Here is a 14,050-nt window from a genome sequence, read left to right on the forward strand (position 1 = left end):
ACACTGCACCCAAGCTATTAAAAATGTATAGAATAATCCCTACCCTGTACAAATTATATGGTTATTGTGAGCACTAAGAATAAGGAAACAAAATGGTAAACAGAGTACTTCAAAATGGTGAGAGATATGATAGGTAACAAGGCACTAAACCACCACTTCTGGAGTAGGAATATGAAGAGAACAGGTTTTGACTCGGATTTATACTCACTCTCTACACAAATCATGTGTGGACTTTTAAAAATATGTATCACATAGTCACTCCCCTGCTTACAACCCTCCCAGAGCAGCCCACTGTATAAGAATATCATCCCAACTGCCTGCCCTGGCCCAAAGGTCCTACATGATCAAGTCTTGCCCATCCCTGACCTCATTCCATTCTACATACTAACTCCATTATTGAACTCCAGACATACTCGTCTTTATGCTTCTAGAACATGATCAGATCTGTTCCTTTGTTGTTCAGTTGCTTAGTCACGTCCTACTCTTTGTGACTCCTTGGACTGCAGTACACCAGGCTTCCCTGTCCTTCACTACACCAGACTTCCTTGTCCTTCACTATCTCCTGGAGTTTGTTCAAACTCAGGTCCATCAAGTTGATGATGCCATCCAACCATCTCATCCTCTATTGTTCCCTTCTCCTGCCCTCAATCTTTCCCACCACCAGGGTCTTTTGCATTGACTTGGGTCTTTGCATCAGGTGACCAAGTATTGGAGCATCAGCATCAGTCCTTCTAATGAACATCCAGAGTTGATTTCCTTTAGGATTGACTGGTTTGATCTCCTTTCAGTCCAAGGGACTCTCAAGAGTCTTCTCCAACACCACAGTCCAAAAGCATCAATTCTTCGGTGCCCAGACATCTTTATGGTCCAACTCTCACATCCATACATGACTATTGGAAAAATGGTTTTAACTATACAGACCATTGTTGGCAAAGAGATGTCTCTGCTTTTTTAACACACTGTGTAGGTTTGACATAGCTTTTTTCCCAAGGAGCAGGTGCCTTTCAATTTCAAGGTTGTAGTCACTGTCTGCAGCAATTTTGGAGCCCAAGAAAATAAAACCTGTCACTGTTTCCATTTTTCCCCCATCTATTTGCCATGAAGTGATGGGACCACATGCCATAATCTTCGTTTTTTGAATGTTCAGTTTTAAGCCAGCTTTTTTACTCTCCTTTTTCACTCTTATCAGGAGGCTCTTTAATTCCTAAGAGTTTCACACTTCCTGGTTCCCCTGCCTGGAGTATTTCTGTCCCCATGTGTATACAAGGCTGATTTAATTTTTTAATTTAAGAGATTGTTCACATGACATTGCTTCAAAGCAGTCTTCTCTAACCATGCTCCCATTTTCCGATGTATTGTCTTCAAAGTTCTTATCACTATATGAAACCATCTTTCTTCATTACTGTTTATTATCTAACTCATCCCACTACAATACAAGCCACAGGAAGGCCAGAAGCCTTAGTGGTCTTACTCACTGTGGAGCACATTCAATGAACTTGTTCTTGTTGCATAAACAAATTTCCTTACTTTGATTCTCACTGCTGCCACACTTGCTCAAAAATGTTCAAAGGCTCCCCACTGTTTACAGAACAAAGTCTAAACATTTTAACTTGACAAAGATGCCTCAAAATTTGATTAAAACATTCCTTTCTGACCTGATCACTAAACCATTTATCACCTTATCTGCTCATAAATTCAATACCAGAAATTCACTTTTCCCTAAATAACACTATACTTCTCTATCTCTGGACTTCTGACCACCTGAATTCCTCCACCCAGAATCCCCTACACCATCATTCCTCTAAGTGGAAGATGACTTCACAAGTCAGTGACTCCAAGAACAGCAAAATGATAGCTAACATTTATTCAGTGCTAATTGTGTGCTGAGCCCAATTTTAAGTTTCCACGTAACACTTCTCTCCCCACAACAAACCCAACTGGTGGTTACTGTTGCTACCATCTCTATTACTCTAATGAGGAACCAGTCACTGGAATGTTAGGCAACTGGCCCAAGGTCCCACAGTAGTTAAGCTCTAGTTTAGAGATAGTCAGTGATGAAGCCATAAATTTAATCCAGGCAGTCTTTCCCTAGAACACAAGGAATTTTCTCTTTTGCCACATGCTAGACTCCTTCCCCTGAGCAGAAATAGGGCTTTGAGAATTATCTAAGGACTTTGAGAATTATGTAGTTTAATTCCCTATCTGTAGAGGGGCTCAGATATAGCACAAAACCAGCCCAAGGGCAGAGATGGAACAAAGACTAAAACATTGTCTCAGGCCCTGGTTCAGGGATTTTTTCCATTATACCACACTGCCTCTTCCAATGGCATCTTTCCCAGGAAGCCTCCCTTCTTTCACTCTATGTCCTTCTGTATAGCTCTCTTATGACTTACTACATCATCCTTAAGTAATAAATATCTGTTGAATCAATTTGCTCTTCTCTACTTTTGCCATTACTATGCTAATCCAGGACACCATCAGCTTTACCTTGAATATTGCTGTTGCTTTCTCTTTGAAGGCAAAGACATCTCCCTGCATTACCCTTGTACTTTTTATTGTATCTTCCATATGAAACCATTCCAAAACACAGCGTGGGCAACATTAGAAGCTTAAAATCTTTAGAGATTCTCTTTTCCCCCCGATCTTAATTTAGGGACTATTTCCTACATGGCAGAAGTCAAATTCTTAAAACCACACATCTGTCCCATTCTCTCTCTACACTCACTTCCCATCACTTCTCCATTCATATTCTCCACTCCACCTAAATATACTAAGCCCTTTGACTCCTCCAATATCATTTCTTCTGCCATCCTCCATTCTTTCCCTATCTATCCTTCCCTATCCATTCTTTCCGATAACTTTACACCTTCTAAATAAAATTATTTTTGACCCATTAAACATGATGCATGACTGTATATGTAGACATACACACACAGAGACATGTACACTATATAGCACTTCTCTCAAGGAGAGAATACACACTTTCCCATATCTAAGAAAGTGTGGTCCATCTCCCTCCCAACTCATATACCAAAGAGCAGCAGCAGAGTGGACGTCTAGCTTTTTTCTTCTGTTGGGCTTCCCATTTGCAACTGTAGCAGCCATTAAGGAAAGTCATATAGCATTCATAGTTGAAGTAGTATTTAATCCAAGAACTGAAGTTTTTCCATCTTCCTGTCTCTTCATTTCCAGTCTCAGTCCTGTTAACATCATCCATGGTTCACCCTTTTGCTGAAACAGTAAATAAAATAGTCAGAATCCAATAGCTTCTTCATGTTTCCTACCCCCACTATTCTACAGAAAAGTCCACCAATAATGGACAGATCTTTCAAAAGATCATAATCTAGGAAGATGAACTGGATTTGATGTAGAAGAGTAGAGCTTCATCCTATCTTTCCTGCTAACTAGGTGAGTGTTTATTGCAGATATTGCACCATTCTAAGTTTAGCATTCTCACTGCTAAAATGGTACCATGTTCTCTACCCTAGTTAGCTAACAGATGCTGAAAAAATTGAAACTAGATAATATATATGGAATGTGTTATTAAAACAGTAATATGCTCTTGCTGCCAAGTCACTTCAGCCCACCAGGCTCCCCCATCCCTGGGATTCTCCATGCAAGAACACTGGAGTGGGTTGCCATTTCCTTCTCCAATGCATGAAAGTGAAAAGTGAAAGTGAAGTCGCTCAGTCGTGTCTGACTCTTAGCGACCCCATGGACTGCAGCCTACCAGCCTCCTCCGTCCATGGGATTTTCCAGGCAAGGGTACTGAAGTGGGGTGCCACTGCCTTCTCCAATATGCTCTTGAAAGGAGTACATTAAGGCTGCATATTGTCACCCTGTTTATTTAGTTTATATGCAGAGTACATCATGAGAAATGCCAGGCTGGATGAAACACAAGCTGGAATCAAGATTGCCAGAAGAAATATCAACAACCTCAAATATGCAGATGATACCATTCTAATGGCAGAAAGTTAAGAGGAACTAAAGAGCCTCTTGATGAGGGTGAAAGAGGAGAGTGAAAACGCTGGCGTGAAACTCAACAGTCAGAAAACTAAAATCATGGCACCCAGTCCCATCACTTCATGGCAAATAGAAGGGGGAAAAGTGGAAATGGTGACAGATTTTTTCATGGTTGGATGGCATCACCGACTCAATGGACATGAGTTGAGCCAACTCCAGGAGATAGTGAAGGACAGAGAAGACTCGCATGCTGCAGTCCATGGGGTCACAAAGAATTGGACACAACATAGCAATTGAAAAACAACAATAATGACCTTGATATAACCTGAGATCTTAGAGACATGGTTAAAGTATATGAAAAAATACCATCCTTGACTAATAAGCTACTCAGACACACAAGTGTCTGCCCCTTGTTTTTCCTCCCACATGTAGCTTTTCTAGAGTTAGCTTCAATTAAGAATTATGGAATATTCAGAACAGCAATGGCTGAAATAAGTTTATTTTTGCTTTTGCCAACAAAAAAATTTCAAAGGTTTAAGGAAGCAATTATGTGGTATGTTGCTTTACAATGTCATTAGAACCCAGACATCTTTTAGTTTGCTCTTCCACTACAACACATGGCTCCTCAGGGTACAAAATGGCTGCTCAAAGTGTATCTATCATTCCAAATTCCAACTAACAACAAGAAGAAAAGAACAAAGAAGGGTGCTTCCCCTTATTTTAAGGACGTTTCAAGAAGTTGGAGATGACATTTCACTAACAAGGGCTTTCTTACAAGCAAAACAACAATAACTAGATATTAAGGACATCTTGACATCAATACTGCATTTTCTCATCCTTCTGTGCTCAGATAAGGCTCTTAGACATATAAACTTTCAAAGAATGTTATGGATTTGGGGGAAAATTTTAACGAAATGTGGCTTCCCTGGTGGCTCATATGGTAAAGTGTCTGCCTGCAATGTGGGAGATCCGAGTTTGATCCCTGGGTTGGGAAGACTGCCTGGAGAAGGAAAAGGCAACCCACTCCAATACTCTTGCCTGAATAATTCCATGGACAGAGGAGCCTGGTTAGGCTACAGTCCATGTGGTTGCAAAGAGTTGGACATGACTGAGCAACTTCATTTTCACTTTCTTTTAATGAAACAAAAATAGTCTTAGAGATCTTATACCAGGCAATTATCTCTGCCCGTGGAAACTTTCTGTTGTGCTCCATTTTGTTTTTTTGGAAAGGCACTCCAGTGTTGTAGCAAAAAGCAAATAGTCTGAATGTCCACTTCAGGTTAAAATGAAGTAAGAGGGCCTAGGGTAATAACTTTCACATTAAGTGTTTTAAAAACCAGAGCAGCAAAACCTTGTAATACACCTATAGCACCACGTAGCATACTCAGATGGGTATTGCCTGGGTGGTGGGAAAAAAATTAAGCCTACATTAAAGGCTTCTATGGTCTAACCAGACAAACTTAAAGGTAAGTTTCAAAATAATGAAAATATTATTTCCAGGTTACATAAGTTATGGAACAGATCAAGAATACTTTTTTAATATAAAAAGCAGCCAACAAAGCAAAATTCACAATGCCTAGCACCCAATGAAAATTATCAGGATTTTTCCTGATAGAGGCCTCCACGCTGGCTCAGTGTAAAGAATCCACCTGCTATTGCAGGAGATATGGGTTTGATCCCTGAAAGATCCCACATGCCATTGGCAACTAAGCCTGTGTGCTACTATTGAACCAGTGCTCTAGAGCCCAGGAGCCACAAGCACTGAAGGCCACACAATCTACAGTCCATTCTTTTGCAGCAAGAGAGGCCACCACACACACACACAAAAAAAAAAAGGAGAGAGAGAGAAACCACCACAATGAGAAACCTGCACACTGCAACTAGAGAGTAGCTTGCTAGAGAAAAGCCCAGGCAGCAACAAAGATCCAGTAGAGCCAAAAATAAATACATAGTTTTTCTTAAAAAAAAAAAAAAAAGCAAAAATTCACAATCCCTAAATAAGAAAAAAGTCAATCAACAACAACAACTCAGAAATGTCTCAAATGACAGACTTAGTAGGCAAGGACATTAAAATGTCATTACAATTGTATCCCATGTTCAAGACAGCAGAAGAAGGTGTATATTTGAAGGAAATACATGATTTTTTTTTTTTGCAAACATCAACAAGTGTTATTTCACTGATTTATAATACTTATTGTTTGCAAAATAGTTCTTTAAAAAGATGTAGACTGAACTTCTAGAAATGAAAGATATAACATGTGAGACAAAAAATACACTGCTAAGATTAAGAGGAGACTGTAGAAAAAAAGATTAGAAACTTGAGAATTTGAAAAAAGAAGAGAAACTGTGACTTGCAGAACAACTTTAAGCATTCTAATATAAATGTGACTGGAGTTGCTGAGAGGAGGGGACAAAGGGACAAAAAATATTTGAACAAATTACTATCTTCCAAAGTTGAAAAAATTATAAACCCACAGACCAAGAAGCACCACAAACCCCATAGAAAAGGCACATACAAAAAATAAAACACATCCTAATCAAGATGCTTAAAAACACTGATAAAAAGAAAATCTCAAAGAATGACTCTTGTACATTCTTTCAAAAAAAATGAGTTCTCTTTAAAAAAAAAAAAATATGAAGCCAGAAAACAGTAGAGTAACATCTTTAAAGAACTGAAGAAATTATTTTATAAAATGTTAAAACAGAATTTAGCACTCTGCAAAAAGAGTTCTAAAAAAGATAGTGAAATAAGGATCTTTTCAGCTATTCAAAAGTAGAAAGATAGAACTTCTATTAAAAGAAACAGAAAGTCTTAAAGACTTTCAACTAAAATCTTTAAGAAAGACTTCCAGTAGTTAAAGAAAGTCTTTCAGTAAGAATGAAAAAGAAACCAGATGGAAATGCACATTTAAAGAAAGGAATGGGGTGCCCTGGAAGTATTAAATATATAGGTAGTATACAAAAATGATTTTCTTATTTATAAAATCTACTTAGAAGATAACAATGTTTGAAGGAACAAGTATAAACAATGAATCCTGAGGCTTAAAACAACTGTAGAAGTAAAATGTATGACAGTAATACTTCAAAGGCCAGAAGTAAGGAGATGAAAGCGTACTATTTGTTGTACAGTTCTCTACTACATGTGAAGTAGTATAATACTACTTGAAGGTAGACTTGGATAAGTTAAAGACATACTATAAACTTCCAAAAGATCTGGCCACCTGATGTGAAGAACTGACTCATTGGAAAAGACCCTTATGCTGGGAAAGACTGAAGGCAAGAGGAGAAGGGATGACAGAAGATGAGATGGTTGGATAGCATCACCGACTCAATGGACATGAGTTTGAGCAAGCTTCGGGAGTTGGTGGTGGACAGGGAAGCCTGGTGTGCTACAGTCCACGGGGTTGCAAAGAGTCAGACATGACTGAATTACTGAACTGAACTGACATAATATAATAATCCAACAAAGGAGATAAAATTAAGTCATAAATGAAGCAAATACCAAATTTAAACCTAAAAATAATGTCAGATTTAAACCTAAATGTTATCAGTAATGCCATTTAATGTAATGAATTAAAAGCTCCAAATAACAACAGTCTAACTGGATTAAAAGAACAATAATCATATACACTTTAGAAGAGCTTGGTTTGTTGAGATAGGTTAAAAAAAAAACATAAAACTTGTGTATGTATTAGTATGTATTATTCACCAGAATAATGTCATGTACCAATCAAGGACAAAAACCCCACTCATATACAATCCTAAGAATTTATTGCTAATACATTTGAGTTGACTGACTATTCATGTCAGGGAGTGTTTGACGGGAGGATGCCTATGTGCTGTCTCTCATGAGTCCTTTGTCCCTCTTCAAGCGGAACAGCACGCTGCTCCCAGGGACTGAGGTCATTGTGTGAGGCAGGCTTGGGTCTCCTTTAGTAAACATTCTCTTTTTGACAAAATTGCTTAGTCTTGCTCCCCCTTCATGAGATATGGATTGTCTCCTGAACTTGTGACTAGGATTACCCCTCGTTCCCTTGGTAACAGTTACTGTATGTTTGGTTTTCTGATCTCTATCATTCCCGAAAGAAGTTTCTTGTACCACAGCCTATATATACTCATAGAAAAACCATTAAAGCACCTTTGCTCCATCAGAGCTTAGGTCCCTGGGTCTTTTTTTGTCTCTCTCTCTCTCTCTCTCTTTTACTTTCTTATTGTCAACTCCATACCACCAGGATCCAGTCCATTAGAGGACCCCAACAAATGGCGCCAAGGAACAGGGACACTGGTATACCTGGCATATCGGGCGGAGTGACTCGGGGACCTATTGAGGTCGGTAAGTACTAAGGCATGGGTCAAACGGCTGGAAAGCCCCATCATTTTTCTACTTTACTTCACCATTTGTTTAAAGTTCAGGGACTTCTGGTTCCACGCCAATGAATAGAGGCTTGCCTTCAAACAGTAGTTGAACATAATCCTTAGTTTCCTGATAAATGCAGTTTTGATTTAGAAATTTGGCTCCAGGTCAAAGAAAATGTTAAATGAGCAGCCAAACAAGGAAAAAATATTCCAATTGATCTCTAGCCCCTATGGGCTCTCATTAAAGCTGTAATTATGCCATTTCAAGGTACATTCTAGCTCTTCCAATATTCAGCAACAGACAGAACACTTATTACATAAATATAAATTAAATGATAAAACTTTACAAAAGGCCCAATTAAAACAATACAAAATATCTCAAAATTTTCTTACTAGCCCTGCCCCGGCTGCTCCAAATGCTCCTCCTCTGCCAACAGTCGAAAGTCCAAAAGTCTCTCCTTTGTTGGAACCTAATTAAAGTTATGCTAATTTTTTAGCTAGATTAGAAGCTGCTATTTCCCGTATTGTAATCAGAGAAGAAACCAAAAAACAGCTAGAGAAATTACTTGCTTATGAGAATGCAAATGAGAAATGTCAAAGAGCTATAGCTGCAATTTGTGAGACTAGGACTATTATTGATTATTTGAAGGCTTGTCACAATCTAGGATCAAAAACTCAAAAGATTCAAATACTAGCTGAAACAATGGCTACTACCTTTATAAAGGGAAATGAAGGATGCTTTACATGTGGAGATAAAAACCATTTAAAAAGGGACTGCCCTAAGAAGGCTAATAAAAAACCTCCAAAAATTCGCCCTTGCTGCCATAGAGGAATGTATTGGGCCAAAGACAGTAAATTTAAATTTGATATTGAAGGAAAACCTATTCCAGGAAATTCCAAACAGGGGACCTCCCAGGTCACCTACAACAAAAACCAGGCGCAAATTCTATCTTTTCCCTCAAACCCTCAACATCCAGCAGTGCTGCCATTAATATACCAGCCCTAAATGATTTTTTCCTTTACCCTTAAGCAGTCCCTTCTAGAATACCTACTGGACTTTTTGGACCCCTGACCCCACAAACCTTCAGTCTTTTACTTGGCTGATCTAATTTCGCTTCTAAAGGAATTACTGTTCACCCTGGAATAATTGATTCAAATTATAAAGGAGAGATTCAAATTATGATGTCAGCTCAGGTTCTATAGCAATTCAAAAGGGGGGACAAAATTGCTCAATTACTTCTTTTGCCTTACATTTCTATTAACTCCTCTAATAATGTACGGACAGGCAGATTTGGCAATACAGATAAAAAACAATCCTTATGGACATCATTGGTATTTAAATATGCCCGACCAAATATAAATATCAAAATTAATGGTAAAAGATTTTCTGGTCTCCTCGGCACTGGATCTAATATTATTATTATTTCCAAACACTTGTGGCCCAAATCCTGACCTATACAAAAGGTCTCTTGCCAAACTGCAGGAATTTCTCAAACCAAAGTACAAGAAATTTATCAAAATATTCAAATCTACTCATATGACAGACCAAAAGGCCAACCTACAACATTAAGACCTTATGTGATAGATGCACCCCTTAATCTAATAGGAAGGGACTTACTTATGCAATGGCCAACTCAGATATACATTCCACATTTTTCCTAGGGGCCACTGCTCATTTAACAAACAAAACAATTATTAAAATAACTGAGAAAAATTATGAGCCTATTTGGATAAAGCAATGGCCCCTTATGAAAGAAAAATTACAAGCTACTAAAGAACTTATAAACACATAATTAAAATTGAAACATATTAAGGAATCTTGCTCTTTTTGGAACTCTCCTATTTTTGTTATAAAAAGGAAATCTAACAAATGGTGTCTCTTCACAGAGTTTAGAAAAGTTAATTCTTTTATGAAACCTATGGGTGCACTGCAACCAGAGATCCCATCACCTATTACTGTTCCTCAAAATTGGCACATTATTATTACTGATTCACAAGATTGCTTTTTTAATATACCTTTACACCCTTTAGACAGGGAGAGATTCACTTTCTCTCTCCCTTATCCTAATCATATCGGGCCTCATAAAAGATTTCAGTAGACTATGTCACCTCAAGGTATGCTTAAAAGTCCTGCTACTGCTGCTGCTAAGTCACTTCAGTTGTGTCCTACTCTATGCGACCCCACAGATGTCAGCCCACCAGGCTCCCCCATCCCTGGGATTCTCCAGACAAGAGTACTGAAATAGGGTGCCATTGCCTTCTCCATAACAGTCCTAGTGTTTGTCAAAATTTTGTAGCCAAGGCTTTACTTCCTATGTGACAGCAATTCCCTCATGCATATATTATTAATAATATACCATAGCTACAAAAAGGAGAAATGATATTTTTGACACTGAATGGCCATGATATTCTTTAGACTCCGGAGAAAACTGATTAAAATAAAATCTTTTTTGAAATTGCAAAACCAGTTCTTCTTGCACGTGCAGTTAGGAAAAGGTTAACTTGTTAAAATACTTTTTTGGAGTTCCAGTTCTGCCTGGGAAACAAAAAATAGGCCTAAGAAAAAACCTTAAGTTAACTCTTATCATGTCCTTGGGATACACAGCCCACTCTATCTAGGACTTCAGCCATTAACAAGTTGGTGGAACTCAAAATAAATACATAAAACAAAAAGATATTTTAAATTTCAAATGGAGAACTATACCTATCTATCTAAAATTATCTATGTCTCAATGTATGTCTTTGTTTTTGGATAATATAAAGTTAATAAGCTCTATTTAAATTCAACTTCACATGAACTGAAAAATATTCAATATTAAATATCATGTTTATTTAAATATAAATATAATTTAAATATAATTATTTGTTAATCTAATTAAGACATGCCTTAAGTCATCAACATTATATAATACTTTTATTATGCCTTTGTTTAAGGTAAACTAAATTTGTCAACAAAAAGGTAACTCTTTATATATATATATATACAAATATATAAATGAGATGAAAACTTTTACATAAGCTCTATTAAAAATAATTATATTTTTAATAGAATAATCTATTATTATAATCTAAAACAATCTGTTAAGATTGAGTGACTTAGGTTTCTGGAGTTGTACTGAACTAAATAATGGAAGTTTGTTGAATGGCTGGGTCATTTCCAAATGAAATAGGATTTTGAAGCATTAATTGCTGAACATTGGCTTACTCTTACAAGGGGTTTTTCTTGCAGAAGAGCTGAAGAGATTTTGAGTTGTTAATGGATATAAATATATATTTATATAGGAATGGATATATATATAATATGATTTGATAAATATATTCAACAGTCTATAAAATACTAACATACAAGACACTTCATAGTTGCTAAAGAAAAGTAAAATATATGCTTTTAATAGAAAGATATAAGAAATAGCAAATAAAATGATGAATACAAAAATATTAAAAAGGCTTATGACAAATGAAAGAAAATTTTATGGCAAATAAATGTAACTCATTGTCCTGAACTTTCTTCCTCTTCCTTCTTACATGTCTCGATCAATACAAATTCTTCTTTTCTAGGGGCAACACCTCTCTAAGGTAAAACTACACAACATGTTATAACCCACCTATCAACTTACTTCGCGATAATGAGAACACCTAATTCTATAAAAACAGACAATGGCTCTGCCTATATTTCTAAGCAGTTCAAACAATTTTTACATTCATTCTCTATTAAACAGATTACAGACATTCCTTATAATCCACAAACACAAGACATAATTAAACAAACACATTACACACTGTAACTGCAAATAAAAAATTAAATAAGAGGAAATACACAGGAACACTTTTATCTTCCTTATCCAGAACAAACTTTACTAGATTCTAATGTAATATATTCTTTAAGCCTATAACTATTATTAATATAACTTTATTTCTCTGGTTCTTCCCAGTGCACCAGGCCGGAGCACTTGTCTCGTGCATCCCACCTGGGCTGGTGATCTGTTTCACCATAGATAGTATACATGCTGTTCTTTTGAAATATCCCACCCCAGAGGAATCGGGTGGAGAGGGAGGTGGGAGGGGGGATCGGGATTGGGAATACATGTAAATCCATGGCTGATTCATATTAATGTATGACAAAACCCACTGGAAAAAAAAAATAATAATAATATAAAAAAAAAAGAAAAAAAATATATATAACTTTATTTCTGTTTCCAACCTGTAAGATTCTTAAAACAAAACATCAACTTCAATGCCTATTTCACAATACAAAACAAAAACAACATAAAAAAGGACACCATTTCCCGAATAAATTATTTGTTCCTAAGAATATAAAAAATATAAAATATTCACCTTCTTTTCAGGTCTGTCTTGAAAGTATAATCATCACCTTTAACACACTGAACAGAGAGATTCAACAGTTGCTAAGCTGCTTTTCTTTTTCAAAGACAAGGTCAAATATATTTGGATGTGAGCAACATTTCATTTGTCAAGTTGTTCTGCATCATCTTTTCAATAATTTCACTTAGGAAAAAATATTTGAATGGTTACTCCTAATCCTTTGCCCCAAATAACACAAACCACTTACAACACAGTCAGATCCCATTTCTTTTTATATCAGGAAAAATGTATACACTGTATGAAGAGAAAATCAACCCATTAATTCAAAACCACAGCCAAATACCAGTCCCAAACAGATTTCTGAATGATTTTTTTCTTTTGGACTGAAATATTTCCTAAGAATGTTTTCACCATTAACGTTTTCCTTTCTTTTTATAATTATTGTTAATATAACCTTATTTGTTTCAAATTTTTAAACTTACCACAAAGAGATGTTTTGACAAAAACAAAAAACAAACAAACAAAAAGTTTTGAAACATTGAAGGACACCTCTTTTCCTTTGCCCATTTGATATCAAGATGGGTTAACTAATTAATGGAAATCTAAGAAACTAATCTTACAGGGAAAGGGGTATGCTTCTATTTCTCCAGATGGATCCAACGAGCCCACATGACTTCCTTTTCAGAAGATTCAACCTAAGGGGGCCCCCAGCATTCAGACTAGAGATGAAACAGCAAAAAACCCAGGAAGAAAGATAAAATTCCAATACAAGCCATGGCGACTTTAAAAATTTCCAAAAAACGCCGCACTCGACGTCATCAACCTTATGGTCTCCCTACTTGGGGACAGATAAACACCCTTACTAATCAAACTGAAAATCTGATTTTTCAGCAAGGAATGCCTCAAGAATCCTGAAAATATTTTTCTTCGCTATGCTTGCTTTGCTTGCTTTTGCTTCCCCGGCTCAGGCTGACTTGATTGATCACACTTATTGGGCTTATATACCTAATCCCCCTTTTATCGTAGGTTATAAAATGGACAGATATAGAACCAGTCATATCCACTAATGAGTCAACACATATGCCTCCTCCTTGGAACTTGGAGGGGCCCTCTCATCCTGAAGAAAAAGAAAAACTAATTAATATCTTTCTAGGTTATGAAATCCTTCCTTTGTGTATGGGCACAACAGAATTATGCATAAACGTTAGCCAACAAACTTAGGCCTTCCCCCTGCCTCCAAAAGAGGACTTTCTGATGCTTCTTGGATTACTTACTGCCCTTTCTTTGTCCATGAACCATGTTTATACTACTAAAACTTTAGGAAAAGAATTAAAGAAAAAACAAAGAACACTATGCAAAGGGTTTACTAATAAGAACTTTAAATATATTCCTGTTCATTAAGACAAAT

The 14,050-nt window shown here is 36.7% G+C and overlaps 1 protein-coding gene across 1 annotated transcript in view; it reads right to left on the minus strand.

The window, feature by feature from the left end:
- The window catches only part of LOC133068449 (glycerophosphodiester phosphodiesterase domain-containing protein 4-like), an 81,552-nt gene extending 78,335 nt beyond the window's left edge, over positions 1-3,217 (minus strand). The window contains exon 1 of the mRNA XM_061159677.1: positions 3,032-3,217. Coding sequence (XP_061015660.1) covers positions 3,032-3,217 — 186 coding nt within the window. The remainder of the gene's footprint in view (positions 1-3,031) is intronic.
- Between the last annotated feature and the right edge of the window lie 10,833 nt (positions 3,218-14,050).

This window comes from Dama dama, chromosome 2 (genome assembly GCF_033118175.1).
Source record: "Dama dama isolate Ldn47 chromosome 2, ASM3311817v1, whole genome shotgun sequence".
Taxonomy (NCBI): domain Eukaryota; kingdom Metazoa; phylum Chordata; class Mammalia; order Artiodactyla; family Cervidae; genus Dama; species Dama dama.